At 43.3% G+C, this 19,021-nt stretch overlaps 1 protein-coding gene across 1 annotated transcript in view; it reads left to right on the top strand.

Annotated features, from left to right (window-relative positions):
* The window catches only part of FOXK1 (forkhead box K1), a 66,213-nt gene that overhangs the window by 31,507 nt on the left and 15,685 nt on the right, over positions 1-19,021 (top strand). Inside the window, 3 exon segments of the mRNA XM_032767795.2 lie at positions 5,060-5,257; positions 17,559-17,715; positions 18,735-18,881. Of these exon segments, the coding sequence (XP_032623686.1) occupies positions 5,060-5,257; positions 17,559-17,715; positions 18,735-18,881 (502 nt within the window).

Below are 19,021 nucleotides of genomic sequence, written 5' to 3'. Positions count from 1 at the left end.
CTCTCCTACAGGAAATTAAGGTGTAAATTATGGTGTGTTGTAACAGTCTGCCGCTAACTGGCAGATAGTTATATGGCCAGTTATTACGGGACATAATTACTGCCTGTAACAAGTGCTTTATAGAGCACATATGTGGTGTGCAATCATATTAACTGGGAATTCCAAAGGCATCTGAAGGAGGCTACGTTACGTTGTGTCTAATCTGTGCTTTCACAAAGTGGTCTCTCTTTTGATGGAAACATTAGAGAATATTGACTGGTAGGAGTCCTTGAAGAGACGTGCAGTATGAATCAAATACTGTAACTTATTTGAAGCTTTTTAACAGATTTTTATTTATTTATTTATTTTAGAAATAAACATACAGTCCTGATTTATGAGAGGGGTCGCTGTGTTAGTCTGGATCTGTAAAAAGCAACAAAGAGTCCTGTGGCATCTTACAAACTAACAGAAGTATTGAAGCATAAGCTTTTTTGTGGGTGGCTTTCGTGGGTGAATACCCACTTCGTCAGACGCATTTACCCATGAAAGCTTATGCTCCAAAACTTCTGTTAGTCTGTAAGGTGCCACAGGACTCTTTGTTGCTTTTTAGTCCTGATTTAGTGCTGAGTGTTCTGCCCTGCTATCGCTTCCTTTGAAAAAGCATAAACCCAGGCACTTGCAAATCCCACATTGGTATACATATCCCATCTCATTCTCTGCCTTCTTCTCAAATAAATCCACCTCATATCCTAAAATTCAATGTAGATTTAGGGTGGACTTTTTTGGTGTCAGGGGTGGGGAAGAAAAGTAACTAAGAGAGAGTTGGAAAAGTTTAGTGTATGTGAGGGGAAAGGCTGCATTCAGTCGCAGCATAATTGGAAATGCAGAGCTTTTGCTAGTGAAAACTTAAGGAGACCCCATATGTTTCTGACAGGCTTGCTCTCCACTTGGTTTGTCACCAGCACATGTCCATAATAATTAGTGAATGTTTGTATACTGTTGTGAAGCACTAGCTCAACAGTGTGAATAATCAGTAATACAGGTAGACTAGCCAATGTTAGCAGCCTCAAACAGAACCAAATCTTAACAGCAATTCTAGGCACAATGCTCTCCTTCGGGGCCTGATCCTACTATAGGATACTCACCTCAAACTCAGTGGAGGTTGATGGGAATCTGGAGTGCATGCTTCCTGGTGGCATTGATTCCTTAGGCCCTGGCTACGTTAGAAAATCTTTTTTAACCATGTTTAGATGTGTAGCAAGATGCAGCTGTAATGGTATTCCGTAGCATAAACTAGCTACCAGCTTTTTAATCGGATTTAGATGATAGGGCTTGACACAATTTAGTTACCATATCTTGGCTAGCACGTTCCTGCCATTTCTACTACTGATGGAGATACAGCTGTGGAAAGGTATAAGAAAAGTCAGTGTAGACAAAGCCTTGATAAGCTAAGTGCATTAAGCAAACCTACCTTATCTGATTTTTGTAACACAGTTTTCTGACAAAATATCCATCTCTGTGCTAGCTAGGGAGACTATGCCGAAACTGGTTGTAGTTCTCAGGGTCCTGCTCCAGTGGAGAGGGAAGCCTGCAGTTAACATGAAATCATCACCGCAGCAAATGGATTGATCTTTAGCTCATGCTATAGGCCGAGCGCTCCTGTTTCTACCCCTCCCTTCCGCTTTGAAGGTGTGGCTAAGACATGTGACTGAATCAGATTGCCGCAGGTAGGGCTAGCAAGCCAAAGCAATGTTAAATGGTCTTCATCTAAAAATACCTTTATAGTGGGATAATTCATACTCTATAACTCATATTTATTTGTGACAGGGAGCTGCAGCATTAAAATACAACAGCAATCGAAGCAGAGTTATCTAGAAAACCTAAAAAATATAAGGCAAACCAAAGGAGTACGGTAAAAAGGAAACGAGAAGGGCATGGGGTCCCTCTCAAGGAGTTAAGAGTGGCTAAAATACACACGCTACTGATAGAGTAGCAGTGTTGAATAGTGGAGAAGTGGGTGGGCTGAGGGCCATTCCTGCAGAAATGAGGTGAAACAATGAAGTGGATTAAGTCATGCTGGCTCCCAGATGCCCGCTGGGATGAGGCTAAGTAGAAGGTCTAGCATATACCATTGCTGTTCATATATACCTGTCCTGCACAATAATGCCATTGGGCCTTGTGCAATTAAACCTATTATGAGAAGCAGCAGCTTGGAGCCACTAAAAGCTTGGGAAACCATGTATTTCTTCAGTCTTGACACAAATGAGGAGACAGATTGGGCATCTGGTATTATAACAGAGAATTCCGTAACACTGAAATGAAGGGTGGTCTGTCCTCATTAAGGAGTTTAAAAAATGTCTAAACATTGCATTTACTAGTTTAAAACCTTAGTCTGTGATGCTCATTGCAGTTTGATATTTTGCTTTCTGTGAGGAAACCCATGGTGCGTACAAAAGCTTAACCCTGAGTGTTCTCTCAAAAGCCTGTTGTGGGTTGGTCATGCTGGGCTTTGTCTGTTACACCCCTGCAAGGTGTCTGGGACTAATAGTCTGTTGTGTCAAGTGGCTCTCTCTCAGCAAAACTGCAGGGGAGCATGTCTTGAAAGTTTCAATAAACATGGCTGGGTTGTATTGCAGGTGCTGATTTTTTCTCTTTAATGCATTGCTGAGTGCAGGTGGCAGGGCCTCTGCAGTGAATTCAGTACAACACAAGCTCCTGCCGTATTCAGCAGAGCCATTGTGCTTCCAAGCTCCTGAATACTGAGCAAACTCACTTGGGTGATGAAATGAGGAGGAGCAGGGGCTTCACAGCCCTGAAAGCTAGCTCTGCACTACTTACTCATTGCTGATTCCTTAGAAGCACCCTGGGGAGAAGTGAGCTGTGTCGTCAGTGAGAAACTGAAATATTTCTTCCATGTTGGGTCTAGTAGCAAATTGTTCTCCTGCCATCAGCACTAGCAACACTAAAACACTAGTGTAAGTCACTCACAGGTGTTCTTATCACCATATCCTCTAATTCTGCAGGGTTTAATAACACCAAAGTTACAATGCTGGTGCCCAATCTACTCTGGTGTTCTGGCATTGCTAGCACATGTGAAGCTGCACCAAACTGGTGTTAGAGAAATGATGTAAATTCCTTCATTTTCTCACTGTAGACAAGACGTCCGCATAATTATATTCTGCCAACTTTTTCCACTCTGAAGCCCTTACCCTGTCTTTCTCTCTTGCCTCCCTGACGCTGGTACAAGCAAAAATGGTCATGCAGTGATCCATGGACTGCTCATATTGATTATATATTATTGCCTAATTTAGAAGTGTGGTAAGGTGGCATGTGCAGCACTAACTTTTACAGCCTGATATGTCTTGAAAACACTAAATTAAAAAGTTCCATTTAAAATGGAAAATGCTGGAAAGTTTACTTCCCACTGAATTTCCCAGTGCTTCTCTAGGGCTGTATTGAGGTTTGTGACAAAAATTTGTACTAGATAAAATGAAAGACTGCTACCAAGGCCTTGGTGGTTTACTGAGTGCTGTTCTGGCTGCGTTAGTCACATCCCTTTGGACTGTATGGCTTAGTATCTGTCACTAAATAGGCTCTTCTGTTGCTGATCAGAAACCAGTTTGATCAATGATAACCCATTAACACCGCCTTAAGTGGTTTATTGGATAAATTTTGCCTAATGTGCTGTGGTATGAACAGAGAGATGTTACTGACTGTAATTTTCACGTTGCATGTACCAGTTGTCCAGGTTACACCATAAAGGCTTTAAGTGCTTATTGCTCAGTCTTTGGTCCTCACGGTTCTTCTACTTCGTATTGATTGTGATTAGGTAGTTTTGGTAACTAGGAGTGTAAATACCATTTAAAAAGTTAACAGTTTAAACAATCAAAAAATATTTTGTTTAAACAGTTAACTGATTAAATGGCTGGGCCAATCCTGTCAGCACGGCTGGGGCCAATCCAGGTGGGGCCGAACAGCATGGGGCTGGGCGGTGCAGGGCTGGCCAGGGGGTTAACAGTTAAGGCAGGTTAACCAGTAAGACTCGTGCTTACTGGTTAACCGGTAAATGTTTTACATCCCTTTTGGTAACCTGATGAAAATTGTGATTGTAAGAAACTACACCCAACAAAGTAAATAAGGAAACATATTACAGGAAGTAGTAAATAACAAGAACTAGGGGCCACCAAATGAAATTAGTAGGCAACAGTTTTGTGTGTGTGTGTGTGTGTGTATGCGTGTGTGAAAAAGGAAACATTTCTTCACACAATGTATATTCAACCTGTGGAACTCTTTGCCAGAGGATGTTGGGAAGGCCAAGGCTATAACAGGGTTCAAAAAAGAACTAGATAATGTTATGGAGGATAGGTCCATCAATGGCTATTAGCCAGCATGGGCAGGGATGGTGTCCCTAGCCTCTGTTTACCAGAAGCTGGTAATGGGTGACAGAAGATGGATCACTTGATGATTACCTGCTCTGTTCATTCTCTCTGGGGCACCTGGCATTAGCCACTGTCAGAAGACAGGATACTGGGCTAGGTGGACCTTTGGTCTGACCCAGTATGGCCGTTCTTATGTTTTTGATTCACTGCTTGGCCTAAGGCAAAGTCACTTAACTTTTCAAAACCTCAGTTAATTTTATGTATAAAATGGGCATAATAATACTTATCCTCACAGGGGTGCTGTAGGCTTCAGTGTGGTTTAGGATTCTGGGAGGAAAAGTGCTGTAGAGAGGTCTAAACTCTTACCGTATTAATTCATTAGTGCTACACACTGATCACTCTTGTTAGAGCGTGTATGGTAACACCCATTGTTTCATGTTCTCTGTGTATCTATATATCTTCCTAGTGTATTTTCCACTGCATGCATTCGATGAAGTGGGCTGTAGCCCATGGAAGCTTATGCCCAAATAAATTTGTTAGTCTCTAAGGTGCCACAAGTACGCCTGTTCTTTCTGTGGATACAGACTAACAGGGCTGCTACTCTGAAACAGATTGAGTACCTCTCTGCATGGACTTGCATGTTCCATCCATTTGGTTTATGCTCAGTACATTGATCCTTTCTCTCTCTTTTCCTTTTGCAGGTGTACTTTCCGATTCCCTAGCACAGTCATAAAGATCCAATTCACATCTTTATACCATAAAGAGGAAGTGAAGGAGGAAGCTTCATCACCTCCCCTTCGGCCGCTTTATCCTCAGATATCACCTCTGAAGATACACATTCCGGAGCCGGATCTCCGGAGCTTGGTCAGCCCCCTGCCCTCCCCCACTGGCACTATCAGGTAAGGTGCCAGCAATACAGAGTGCAGAGAAGGTTCTGGGCTTCCCTCCTTGTTGTCACTGGAGATTCCGTCCACATCCTCCAAGCACCAATGTAGCATTGGTTACCCAGTACACTTAATACATGAAATGGTGCTCAGGGTTGGGGTGGGAATGTGGTGGGGCTGGGGGAGCGGAGGATGGAGGGGAGCGGACCGGGCCAGGCTGGGCAGGATTTTTGATGGCATGCTGCTTGCCAGGACTCTGGCAGGCAGCAGCATGCCATTAAAAATTGGCTCACGTTCTGTCTTTGGCACGCGTGCCATAGGTTACTGACCCCTGTTCCAGATCATGGAAGCTACTTAAAGATGAATTGAAAAGTCCTGGGGGTGAGGGATAGAGATTTAAGATCTCAAATCATTTGTATAATAAATGCGTAGAACTAAAATTAAAGAATGAGAAAAGGGCATAGAGTGAGACCTCTTTGATGGTCTAGGGATGATCTGTTCCATTAAGTGCTCCCTAGATGTGCATAAATGTGTTTGTTTGTCTGCTATGTTGCATTATTTGTTATAAATTTTATTTTCATTTCCTTGTTTCTTTTTTTTTTTTTTTTTGAATTGGAGCCAACGTGTTCCCTGAGGCAAGGGTAAAGGTAGCTGGTCAGTAAGGAGAGGGAACAATATTGTCATACACTTGGTCCACTGATAAACTTCGGAGATCTGAGAGTTAATAAATGTGTATTTTCTGTGATGTAGATTATTAATAAAGGTTCAGAAGCTTTGCTAATCAGAAAATCAAATAATTATTTTCTTGCTTCTCAGCCAAGAGTTGATAGTGAATAGCCAAAGTGAGATCTCCTAATGCTAAGCGTCTTTACTTGCACAAAGTACAGTACAATACATTTACTGTTACAGTAGGAGATATTATAGTTGTCAAAACAACCAAAGTATGCTTGGTGTAATAGCCTTGGTTTGTTTTTTCTTATTCACCAATTTGTAAAATGTGGTAATGCACAATGGATCTCTGACTTGTTAGTGCTAATGCAGTTAGTATATTAAAACTTGAATGACTTGGACGTAATGAAGGCAGTGTTTGGCTTTGCCTGGGATTGGAAGCACATTGCTTGTTGGGTAAGCTTTTCCTCTTTGCTAAGTTGCGCTGCTCTGTAGTGTAAATACTCAAGAAGGAGGGGGCTGGTGGTGGGTGTGGTTTTGAGTCCTCTGTTCAGGCTGCATTTTTAGTTTATATTCAGCCTCTTTTAAATGAAGCTAGTTGCAGCAGGGAGCTGGAGGAGGGTAGTTTCGTTGTCCATTTCCATTGTCATTTTGTGTCAGGCAGCACAGTGTGGCTTATGTTCCTCACAGAGGGTGCACTTTTGACTCTGGTATATGTCTGCAACTGATACATGACTCCACTAGATTTTTTTTTTTTTTTTTTTGGTATAGGGAGAGAGTGGAAATAGTAGTGTTGAATTTTGCTCTGCTCCAGCAGAGATGATTCACCAAAGATGATTGATGTTTGCATCCGTTTGCCTTAGCAGAAGCAAATACAGCAGAGTCTTCAAAAACCTCAAAAGACTTCTGAGGTTTTGCCTGCCCAAATGCCTTTGGTTTTGTGTTCCTCTTGATGGGGAGGAGCTGACATGTTTGTAAACATCCCTGTTCTGCTCCTCACCCCCTCCTTCTCTCCACCCTCATATCCTGTCTTTCATGTTTCAGGAAGTGAATGAGATCTGCATTTTTTTTCCTTGAGAGAGTGAATGTTCTTCGCTGAGCAGATAAAACTGGATCTCCAGAATGCAAATCTCTGTACGGCCTTCTCTCAGGCCTCCGTGTCCCTGTGCTGAGTTTTTAGCTGCAGCAACTGCCTTTGTCCCCTTTCGAAGAATATGTTCTTGAGGCCTGGAGAGAGCTCAAAGCTTGACCCCTCCCCTGTTTATTCCCTCTGTGTGTTGGGAGGAGGTTTTCATTAGCTCAGTTCCCCTCCCTCTCTCCTCCCTTTCCAGTACTAACTTTCCAAATTTGGTGTGCGTTTGGCTTGCCCTTTCCTGATTGGGCGATGGAAAATTGTTGTAGTTTGTAAATCCTAGTTCGGGTTTGTTTCCTTTTTGGAAAGTGGCCCCTGCTCCTCCCCCTCCGTCCTTCCCACACTTTCTATGTTGGTTTGTGGTACTGTACCTGCAAGAACAAACACACAGGCGCTGCTCAAAACAGTCCCCGCCCTGCCCTCCCGACCCCATCTCTCTATCTTTCTGCCTTTCTGTTTACGTTTTAGCTTGCTTCTCTGCAGGTTCTCCACTGCAGGCCTCTGTTTTTTTTCCAGCCCATTTATTTTCTCTCCGAGATGTGCACCACTTAGAGAGGGAATGAGCTTTATTTAAACAAAATCAAATCTGCCAACCTCAGCAGTTCTGCAGTGTGAGACCTCCTTCTTGTTTCTAGGAGGAAATGAGTCCACTCTTTGCTTAGTCAGGGGTACTTTGTCTCCAAGAGCTACCATCTGTAAATATGATTGAATCCTGTTTTGAAGTTGTATGGCTTCAAGGAAAAATGTATTGGCTGGCAGCAGACTCTGTGAGAGTCTGAGAGACAAACCCTGGTGCTATTTCCTCCTGTTTCAGTTCAGAATTCCTTTAAAAATCACTGCTGTGTTCTGCCTTGCTGGTGCCACGATGGAAAAGAAACCCAGATAGGTCTCAGTCAATAGGAAGCTGATAAAACAGCCTGATCATAAGAACATGGCACTCAGAATCAGGCAGAAAAAATCCTTTTCTGTTGATTCAGGGCACTGAATAACTTCTCTGTGGATGAGGCCATGTGATGTTAGGCTAAATTCAGTCTGTGAAATACACCTAACTGTCACAATAAATCTCAGGAATTATGGGACTACCTTTGATGCAGTGCTTTCAAGCTCTGGTGCTCCATTACAGATATCCTCTTTTAATATTACACACCTTATTGTAACCCTTGAATTCCTTGAGTGTACTGCAAAATCCGACTGAATTAGAAAACCTAGTTATGCCATAGATTACTCTCATTCACCGTGAACACATTTTCAGGGGCATGTAACTGGATTGCCTTTGTAGTGTAAATTAGCCTTAGAGATGAGGTTTGGTGTGGAGTTATTTCCAATGCACCTACTTGCCATCACTTTGAGATGCAATTTAAAAACGTTTAAATCTTTTATTTTAATCTGGCTTTGTTACTAATAACCCCATAGTAATTTAACTCCTGTTTTTTGAAACTTGGAATTTTGTCAGCATTTCTGAAAATGGGGGCAGTTCTGTTAGTACTTCAGAGTCAAAAGTGAATCAATGCAGGAGTAACAGTAGGCTCTGGCATCCTGTCCTATACTCATGTACTTCAGTTTCTGAAAGGGACACTGTTAAAAAAGTGTATACAAAATCTAATCAGTGTAAATGGTCATGTTTTTTTATTTAGTTCTAAGTATTGTCTTGCAATTTTTCAAACTCTCTTATTATGTTGTCCACTTTCTTAAAAACAGACTTTATCATGGACACTTGACCTTCTAATTGCAAGTCTTCCTCCTTATGGCTGTTACTCTTGGTTACAAACTTTGTCACAGTTGCAACTTTACACCCCAAATCACCTGAAATGAAGAATTTGAAGCACTACTGCTGGATGAAGAGTGGCATGAATTTTTCAGTTCACTTGGTTGAAAAGACTCTGGAGACCCTAGGTGATTGGGCTATAATGAGCAGCAAATATCCTAGCCTGTGGGTTTAGAAGTCTCTCACCACTGTTTCAGCTCTGCAGAGCAGCCTTTTTAAGTTCTCTGTGGACCATAGTTTGAGAATTAGGTCTTGTCTACATTGATATAACCTAAGCTGTGATTTTTAAACCAGTATTTGTTAAACCACTGAAAAACCCTGTATGGACACTTACTTTGATAGAAGAGCGGCTTACTTCAATTTAACTTAAACCTGGTCCAAATTGACTTAAGCTAAACCAAAAACAGCCACTCTTTTCATACCAGAATATGACTGTCTATATGGTATTGTAAGTTTGTGTGTAGACAAGGATGTGCTGTGTTATTGCCTGAGGACCCAAAAATGTAACTGTAAGATGACTGTCAGCAGGAAGGAAAACTGACTAGTCTTTTCTCGTTGTCCAAATTGAGTGAGTTCCTGGCATAAGTCAGGGGTGGCCAAACAGCAGCTCATGAGCTGCATGTGGCTCTTTTACAGTTAAAGTGCAGCTCCTGGCGCTCTCCTCCGCCTTCCCCCCCCCATTGCCTCTAAGCTGTGCGCCCACACAGCAGCCTATTAAGTACTATGCAGGTGCTCAGGGCTGTGGCGGGAAGAGATGCCTCTCCCCCAGCCCTGGACGTGCTCCAGTGGACAGAGGTGCCCCTCCCCCAGCCCAGACCTGAACCTGCCGCAGACAGGGCACAGGCACCCCTCCCCCGGACCTGCCGTGGACGGGGAAGAGGCACCTATCCTGTGGCCCCGGCCCCAGAGCTGCCACGTTGGGGAAAAGTGCCTCTTCCTCCCCCTCCCCCAGCCCAGGTGCTGCTGTGGGGAGTCCTCTCCCTTTCTCTCTCTTCTCCTCCCCCCCCGCCGTCTTAGCCCTGGGGCAGCTTGCACACTCAGCCCCTCATTCCCAGCCCCACCCCAGAGCCACTTGAACCCTCTGCCCCAGTCCTGAGCCCCTTCCCAACTTCTGAAGGTTGTTGTATGCGGCTCAGAGGGTCAGTACGTTTGGCCACCCCGGCATAAATAATGAAAGGTAGGATTTTAAAAACGTATTCATTTTTAATAATATTAGCTGTGGCTAGTAAAGTGGGGAACTTGAATGAATTGAATTGCTAGATCTTCAGAGACTTGCATATTATGAAGTGTTCTATGCAAATACTAAAGCATTATAGGCAGTACAGGTGCTTTTATTCTGGTCTAATTTTTATATTTTCACAATGCAGTGCTAATGATCTGTGGTGTTGGGAGACAGTGTGCTCTAATAATGGAATGAGGATGAGGGTAGAACTCAGGAACTAAATTCTAATCTTGGCCCAGCCACTTACTTGCTTTGTGGCCTTGGACAAATCATTTAAACTCTCTGCCTCCATTTTTTTTTCCCATGTATGAAATGTGGGTAATGGCGACTTCCTAAAAGTGTTTTGTAGATTAAATTGTGTTTGGTTCTTCAAACATGTGAAGTGCTGTAGGAATGCAAGTAGTATCATGTGCAATGTTGTATTACATGTGTGTAAAGTGCTTGATGCACCTTGCTTCCAACTCAAGCTTAGTGAGAGCCTGGTTGCCTTGGACAGAATATAGATCAGCCCTACAGTTGATCTATTTCAGGTCACTTGGGATTTAATCCAGATTGATGTTTTATTCCAGTAAGTGTGTGGTGGGGAAAGCTAAGGTAACATCAAGTTCAACTGTCCAGTTATTCATCCTGTTCTAGTCATTATACCTATTCATATACCCCATAACCATATATTCCAGGATCTCCTGTGAGTTTTCCATTGCTCCAACACTATTAACAGTTTGCAGTCAGTGAAGTACTCTGAGATGGGTATTTTGTGGACTTCCTGTGTTGTCTCAGTCATTCAGTACTCTATGGGAACAGAATATTCAGCATGGTGACTTGGTGATTCCCCAGAATTGGGGGAGGGATGATTGAAAATAGCAGGTGTTCAAGCTGCAAGCCAAATAACCAGACATGCGTGCACATATGGGCAAGGTTCACCAGGCTTGGGAATTCCTGTGCAAGGTTTATTTCAGATGGAGGCCATGTGCTAGCGGAGAAGCAGCAGAGGTGTCACTAGCAACACAAGCACTTCCTCTTCCTTCTCTCTCTCCTGATCAGCACTGGAATAAAGACTTCATTGATTCCAGGGGTAGAGTGATGTCACTTCTTTTTAGAAGGGGAGCCCCTGGAGCTGCGGACGTACTAAGAGATTGAGTCTTTGTGGGTAGTTTTAACTTTCCCTGGTTGTGGCTTGTTTTGATTTGTTTTTCTTCGATATTTAACCAGGCTGACCTGTTCTGAGACATGTCCCTCACTTCAAAATCCAGTTTGGTTTGGCAGCCTCACCATTTATGATTACATTTCTGAAGCTTGCAGCATGCAAGGACCTGCATTTTTTTGAGTTACGTTTTCGGGTTTAGGCTGGGGAGGGAGAAGCTGACGGAGGATTCCTTGCCCCTTATATCTGACTGGTGTAGCATGGAAACTGTTGGTTCTCAGTTATTTTGCAAGCCAAAGCATTGTACTTTGACCCAGTGCTTGCTTTTCGCTTGTGAAAAGGCTCCTACGTCGTTTGGTGCTCTCATGGAGGCTCACAGAATGGAACATTGTAGCGTCTGTGACTTTTAATTGCAGAAAATGAAGTTGCATATCCAAAGAAAACAAGCTGCCGTATCTGTTTTGGGGAGAAGGGGAAAACTTGGCAGTTGGCCATAAATGAGAATTCTCCATTTATACTGAATGGACATGAACTGCTGTCTCTTAGGCTATGTCTACTCTGCAACTGGGCTCTGACTTGCAGCTTGTGCAGACATAGCCACACTAACTTTAGTCTAGCTAGCTTATGAAAAATGGTTGTGAGGATGTGGCAGTGCAGGCTTCGGCAGCCTACCTCCACCTCCTCCCTATACATACCCACTTGTGCAGCCAACTTCATCTTCTCCTCACTGCTGCTTTTTCAAAAGCTAGCTAAATTAAAGCTAGTGTGGCTATGTCTACACAAGTTGCAGGTCACAGTCCAGCTGCAGTGTCTATGTCTTAGGGCTGGCCTACAGTAGGAACTTACATTGGTATAGCTACATCTCTCGGCGTATGAAAAGTCCACACACCTGAGACGTTGCTATACCGACCTAACCCCTGGTATAGACAGCGTTAGGTTGCCGGAAGAATTCTTCTGTCTACCTAGCTACTGTCTCTCGGGGAAGTGGAGCACCTACACAGATGGGAGAGCCCCTCCTATTGATATAGGTAGTGCAGCTGTGCTGCTGTTGTGTTTTAAGTGTAGACATACTTTTAGAAAGAGACAGGAGTAAGGCAGATTGCCAGCTTAGCATGGGGGAAGATGGCTCCATTGCTGTCCTTGCTGTATGTGCTTTGTGGATTCATTCTCTGAAATGTCTGTCAGGTTCCTGCACACATGAATATATATATGTATATGTTCGTGTTCGGTTCACCTTATTTCAACCAGTTTTTTTCCTTTCCTTTGGCAGTGCAGGTGCCAGGTCTAGCAAACAATCATTTAGGAGCCCAAGATGATATTTTGCTCTGCTCCCAGGGAAGACAAACAAGTGCTTTATCCATTGAATACCTGACTCAAACAAATATTTGTAGGGCTCAAGCTTCAGAAGCTATCTTCATAGAAAGGAATGGCATTAAGCACCAGCATGGCTTTATGTTCTCTCACTGCCCATACCTTGGGTCACAGGTGTCGCTGAACTGTTCCTCCGCAATAGGCAGTTCAGAGTCCATATGGGGGAGAAGACAAGTGCTTGGAGACGACAGAGCAATGGTTACCCCAGGGCTCTGTGCTTTCTCCAACCCTGTTGAACCTTTACATCAATGACCTGCCAACAACCGAGTCATGAAAATTCATTCACGCAGACATCTGTTGCGGTACCCAGGCCCAGACATTTCACGAGTTTAATGCCACCTTAAACCAGGACATGATAAAGTTAGCTGACTACTATAAGACTTGGCGCCTCCAGCCAAGTGTCATAAAAACAGTCTCCAGTTTGTTCCATCTTCATCACGCCTGCATAACCCGAGAACTGAATGTTTATCTGAATGGTCAGCAGGTGAAGCATGAAGTAGAACCGGTCTATCTAGGTGTGAACTTAGACCGCACACTGAGTTACCATGCCCACCTGACGAAGACAGCTGCTTAAGTTAAGACGTCCAACAATCTTCTTAGCAAACTGGCAGGTTCTTCATGGGGTGCTCGTGCTCCAACTTTGTGGACGTTAGCTCTTGCGACCTTGTATTCGGTGGTGGAATACTCCACACCAGTTTGGAGTTGATTGTCACACACCAAACTGGTGGATATGTAGTTACATGCACATCATCTCTGGTACCCTGCATCCGACTCCACTTCCATGGCTTCCAGTTCTGAGCAATATTGCTCCTCCTCATATCAGATGAGAGGTTGCCACTGCAAGTTACCGGAGAAAATATGTGCCAACTCAAGCCTGCCGCTGCACAATAACCTTCTTAAACCGTCAGCTGCATGTTTGCCGTCACGTCGCCCATTATGGTCTCATCCATCATGCCAGGATGTTAAGGCGAGAGGAATGGATCTGTTATAATCCCTAGCCAGTCCCTTGTTGCCGATCCCACACTCTGCCTGCCTAGGTTTGACATGCTTCGTCGCCAGTGGTCCCTGTTGAACAAGTTCCGGAGCAGGCAAGGTCTCTGTGCAGCCAACCAGTATCACTGGGGCCTTTGTGCCGGGCCTTAGTGCCAGCCCTTTGTGCAGCTGCGGTGCAATGCAGACGATGACGCATGTTGTCAATGAATGCCTGCTGACTAGATTCAGCGGTGGCCTACAAGACGTGCATCATGCCACTGAAGATGCCATTGCTTGGCTAGACAACTGTGCACACGCTAAAGAAACTGCCCATACTTTTGGGAAATACACCTCTACCTCAATATAACCCTGTCCTCGGGAGCCAAAAAATCTTACTGTGTTATAGGTGAAACTGCGTTATATCGAACTTGCTTTGATCCACTGGAGTGCGCAGCCTCGCCCCCCTGGAGCACTGCTTTACTGCGTTATATCCAAATTCGTGTTATATCGGGTTGCATTATATCGGGGTAGAGGTGTAATAGAACTTGGGACACTTTAGTCTAGCTCAGTTCTACATTAGGCCATTGATACTGAAGGAAATTTGGAATACACCTCTGCAATGAAATAAATCTTGTAGCTTTCATTTCAAACCACTTCAGAAATTGATATGCAAGCTACAGACATGCAAGGTAAAAGTTCATCTGTAGTTTTATCAGTAAAAATTACAGTAGTGTTAAAATAGATTCAGTGTCTTTTGTAGTATTTGCTTAACAAAATATTTATATCCTGCACAGTATTATCCTAGACCACATGGCTTTGGTGGTTTTTTGGGATTTTTTGTTTTTTTTGCACATCAGTCTTATAATAGGAACAGCTGTATTTTGGGAAAATAGCCTTTGTTTGTCTCTGGAGCTGTTTTTTTTAGGGTGTGAGCAATTGCAGGCTTCCCCTGGCCAGTTGCTGTTGGGGGATAGTGAGGAGAATTCCAGGAACTCGAGGAAACTGACAAGTCACTGCATTGTGTTTTGCTTTAAACTATACTGAACTCTAATTTTGACTTAACCCTTAGGACACTTGTCCATGCTGGGTATGTCTACGTGGGGGGAGGGAAAATGGGGGGTGGCAGAGAGTCTCAGAGCCAGGATCAACTGCTGCAGATTTTTTTTTGTTCTTTGTTTTGTTGCATAGACCAACCCAAAACCTTCTCTCTCCTCCTCCCACTCTTTCCTTCCCACCCTCTTTGCAACACGAGTTCCTCCTCCTCCTTCAGTTGTAAATTTCGTGTTTTCTCAGCCCCTTCATCTCCAGCAGCACTAGGGGAACTCCCCAAAAGTAAGCTGAGAGCTTGCGTTACCTGATAGTGCCGCTGGCCCCCTGCAAAGAGCAGCTCTGAGCTTGAGTTGCATGTTCCTGATTCTGCCACCCACAACGCTGAATGTGACTGTCCTTCCCAGGCCTGAAGGAGCTGTTGAGAAGTGGCAAATTTATGTCTGGAGGAGAAGGTCCCATCATGGTAGAGGCAGGCTGGGGGAAGTCAGTTTCCAAGCGCCATGGCCACTGCAGGTTACCCCCATTTCATTTGGAGTACTGGATAATTTCCTGTGACATCCACCGCGGGACTGACTAATTTCCTTAAAGTTAATAACATTTTATTCTGAAGTGGGTTTGCAAGCGCAGCCCAATTTAGTACAATGTTGAGATGACAAGATATTCTCTCTGAAAATTCAAGGGTCAGGTATGGCTAGTTTTTTTTAAAAAATTATTTCTGTTAAGAATCAAAATGGTGCGGAAGCTGCACATTTGTTTCTTGATGGCTTTTATAAAGATGTTCATGAGTTTAAATGTAACCAGCAGAAGCCCAAACCTGGAGAGCAGGAGCCACATTTTCTCTGCTTATCTTCAAGAATCAATTTGTTACCTGTCTGAATGGCCTGAGCATTCTGTGTACAAGCCTTGAAATTACACCACGTTTTAGAAAAAGCACAAAAAATGCACCCTTTTTAAAGTGCACAGATTTATTGGAGGAACTCTGGCCTCTCCACTTCTTCTCTGACTTGGTTTTTAACAGTTTTGTTTGTGGCATACTGATATGGTGTGATCACAAATGGTTAGCAATATCAGCACAACTCTTAATCCTTAATCTCTTTCTAGTCTGCATATTTTCATAGTCCTGATCACCACATGCAACAATTAAAAGAAGCACTACTGCTGCTTGGGAATAAGCGTTCTTGTTTCCCTTAATTAAATCTTCTTTCTGTGGATCATACCAGGAAGAAGCTATTCAGGGGCATTTGGTTGCCTTTTTTATTGGGGGAAGGCATGAGCAAAGAGTTCCATCTTAAACTGCACTCAGAGATGAGACAAGAACTCATCCTGGTCTCTGGGGTCAGGAGTTTCATAACCATGGGTCCTTCACTAAAAACACCTTGCTCCTTAAAAGCTTCAGCCTGAGCTTCTGAATGGTAATGTTCCTATTGAGTGTAGAATTCAGAGTGGATGCAACAGGTCACCCTTGAGTTAGCTTGTACTGTCGAAAACTTTGTGATGCTGTGAGCCTGTTGAGTCTGTCTCAGTGTGAGTCTTCCTATTCCAAGGAAACTTTCTGTAATCCATTGTTAAAATAAATCAGCCTGATGTCGAGTTTAGCAACAGGGCCATTTTCAGGAAGCGGGAGTGAGAAGCAGTAGTTTTCCGTTTACATTGATAGCTGCATTTGAAAATTGTTCTTTATAATTGGCACTTAAACTTACTGCTGTTGGTGGCCATTTTGCTGAGAGGAGAATCATTTGTGACAGCAGTACCTAAGCCTACTACAGGGGACTAGGTGTCTTTTTCCATTCTCCTCTAATGCAGTTAGACGAATTTTTTTTATTGTCTCTCCATATGTAAATATTTTAAATACCGCTCCTCTTTCTTATTGTTCATCCTGACTGTACTTTAATGGGAAAGAAGGAGGTAATCCTGTGATTGGACTGTGGGCCATTTCACTGTGCTGTTCAGCCCTGGAGAGAGAAGTGACAACACATGAATGATGCTTCAGACTCGCCATCTCACCTGCCAAGCAGTCTTGTTCCCACAAATCAAGGATGTGTGACCCCCCCAGACTAGTTTTGCTAATTATTTCTCATCCTGCCGTATGTACTTGTGTGTCTGAGTGGTGCTGCAGACTAGACCCACCTTCGTTATTTATTTGTAACCTTATACCACTCTTGGTGTGGCTTTCCCTATTTCATAACTGTTTCTAAAGTGCCATCTTGTGGCAGTCCTAGAACTCTTAATTATTTTTCTTTCCCCTAACCAATCTGCAAAAACATTGATATGAAGAGCCCTCTGCCTGTATCTGCAACTCTCATTGATTGTCAGTACGGTTTGTATGCTGGTATGTTAAAGAGATAAGTGGCCTGTAGAGGTTGCTGTGGTTTTAGCTACTTGACATTAACCTTTGTGTTGTTGAACAGTCCTCTAAAGCCCAGTGTTGCTGCACCCAGTGATGCATCTGTCATTATGGTTTTAACAGTGATACTGTAAAAAATATAAGTAGCCTTTTTAAGTATAGAAGTTGAGCGATCAACATTTATATCTTAGACAGAGAATGTTATTGGCCAGATTTATGACTGAAGAGTAAGGCTTTTAATTACTTGTGTAACTTATTTACTCCAGAAAGACAAACTCTGATACAATATTTGGTTCTCAGTGGAGTCCCATGCTGGCTTCACAGAGGAGTGATCCTGCTTCATGCTTTGAAATTGTGTGTTGTCTAGTGACTGCAGCAGGTGAAAGGAAGTCAGAACTTCTGGAAGTCAAGTCAGGACTTCTGCAACTGACTTATTTCATGATCTTGGGCAATTCATTCAACCTCTCTAAGTTTTGGGTTTACCCATGTGGAGAAAGAAGTTCAGTACCTACCTACTTCTCAGAGAGATGGATTCTTAATTGTCTGCCAATCGCCTAGAAATCCTTGGATGGTAGGAGTTGTATGTAAACTTGTTGCTGTTAATAAATAACTGGAGATGGATGTCTCTGTCTCATCTCTACCCCCTGCAGTGTTCCCAACTCCTGCCCGGCCAGTCCACGTGGTGCTGGATCCTCAGGATATCGCTTTGTTCAGAACATTACCTCGGACCTGCAGCTGGCAGCAGAGTACGCAGCGAAAGCAGCATCAGAGCAGCAGGCAGACGCATCTGGCGGGGACAGCCCAAAGGTTCAGAGAAACATTATCTGCCCAACAATGCTTGGAGAAGTTTTCAGGCCTGGCACTATACTGTAGTTAAACAAGTCTAAAGATAATTTATCCATTGTACATGTGTGTTACGTATTTCCATTGGGATATTTAACGCCCCTGAGGGTCACTGGGTCATCCCCTTCTGTGTCGGTCACTGGCTCATGGATATCGCCGCTAGGTTAGCTTCTCAAATTTATTTTCTGCATTCACTTAAAAGGTCAAGTTACAGGAATCTGCCTTTTTTGGTGGACCATGAAGCCTGACATGCAGGTGTTCCCCTAAGAAGCTTATTGGAAGAGTATTAAAATCAAGGAGTTTTATTTTTCTTCTTTAACAGCTCCACAGATGTACACGACACTTTGTAAAATACACTGGGGAATAAAAGACAGGGTCCCTGCCTTGAAGAGCTTGCTGTTTAACTCAGGCAGACTACGCAGGCCTGCAGTTCAGGGACAAGAGGTGAGGAGAGCAGTGTAGAGAGGATTAGCTTTTAAAAATATAACAAACAAAAATTAAGTCATAAGGAGGGAATTCAGTCTTGATGAAGTGACTTTATACCCAAGTTGAAGCTGTAGTTTCCCTCTTGGTAATGCTAGGGTTTGGGATCTATCAAGGGAGCACAATACTGGATAGCTATGAAGACTGAATTCTCCCCGAAGCCAGGGTGGCTGTTCTTGGTGGAGATGCACTGATGGAGCGAAGTGAGGAACTGGAAATAAACCTTTCTAGAATTTGAAAAAATTTACTAGAAAGGAGTCCCCTCTTCTGGAGATCGTGGAGCAGGACCAAATCGTGCTTGGTGCTAGTGCCTAGAAGCAGAACTGGGTGGAAAATTTAAAAAACATAATAAACCTTTGGAACTTTTTTCCAACAGAAAATATTTGGTAGAAAGTTTAGCTATATCTAGAAGGCATCTAATATCTGGCTTGTGTGTAAACTCCAGCATAAGAATCCTTACTCCTGAAATTAAGCTTCCTCTGTTGTGTCGTCTCTTTTAGGATGAGTCCAAACCACCATATTCCTATGCTCAATTAATTGTGCAGGCCATATCTTCAGCCCAAGACAGGCAATTAACACTAAGTGGGATCTATGCCCACATCACCAAGCATTATCCATATTACAGGACTGCTGACAAAGGCTGGCAGGTGAGTTCTTGATGCCTACAAATTTTGAATTCCTATTAAAGTGCTTATCCTAAAAGGAAACACATTTGGTGAGAGATCAGGGCACTGGGGTAATGAGAAGCTGCTCCAGACAATTTAGGGAATAATCAGTTTAATAATGT

Source organism: Chelonoidis abingdonii, chromosome 9 (assembly GCF_003597395.2).
Source record: "Chelonoidis abingdonii isolate Lonesome George chromosome 9, CheloAbing_2.0, whole genome shotgun sequence".
In the NCBI taxonomy this organism is placed as follows: domain Eukaryota; kingdom Metazoa; phylum Chordata; order Testudines; family Testudinidae; genus Chelonoidis; species Chelonoidis abingdonii.
Note: the sequence above shows the minus strand (reverse complement) of the source record. Positions and strands in the feature narration are given on the sequence as shown.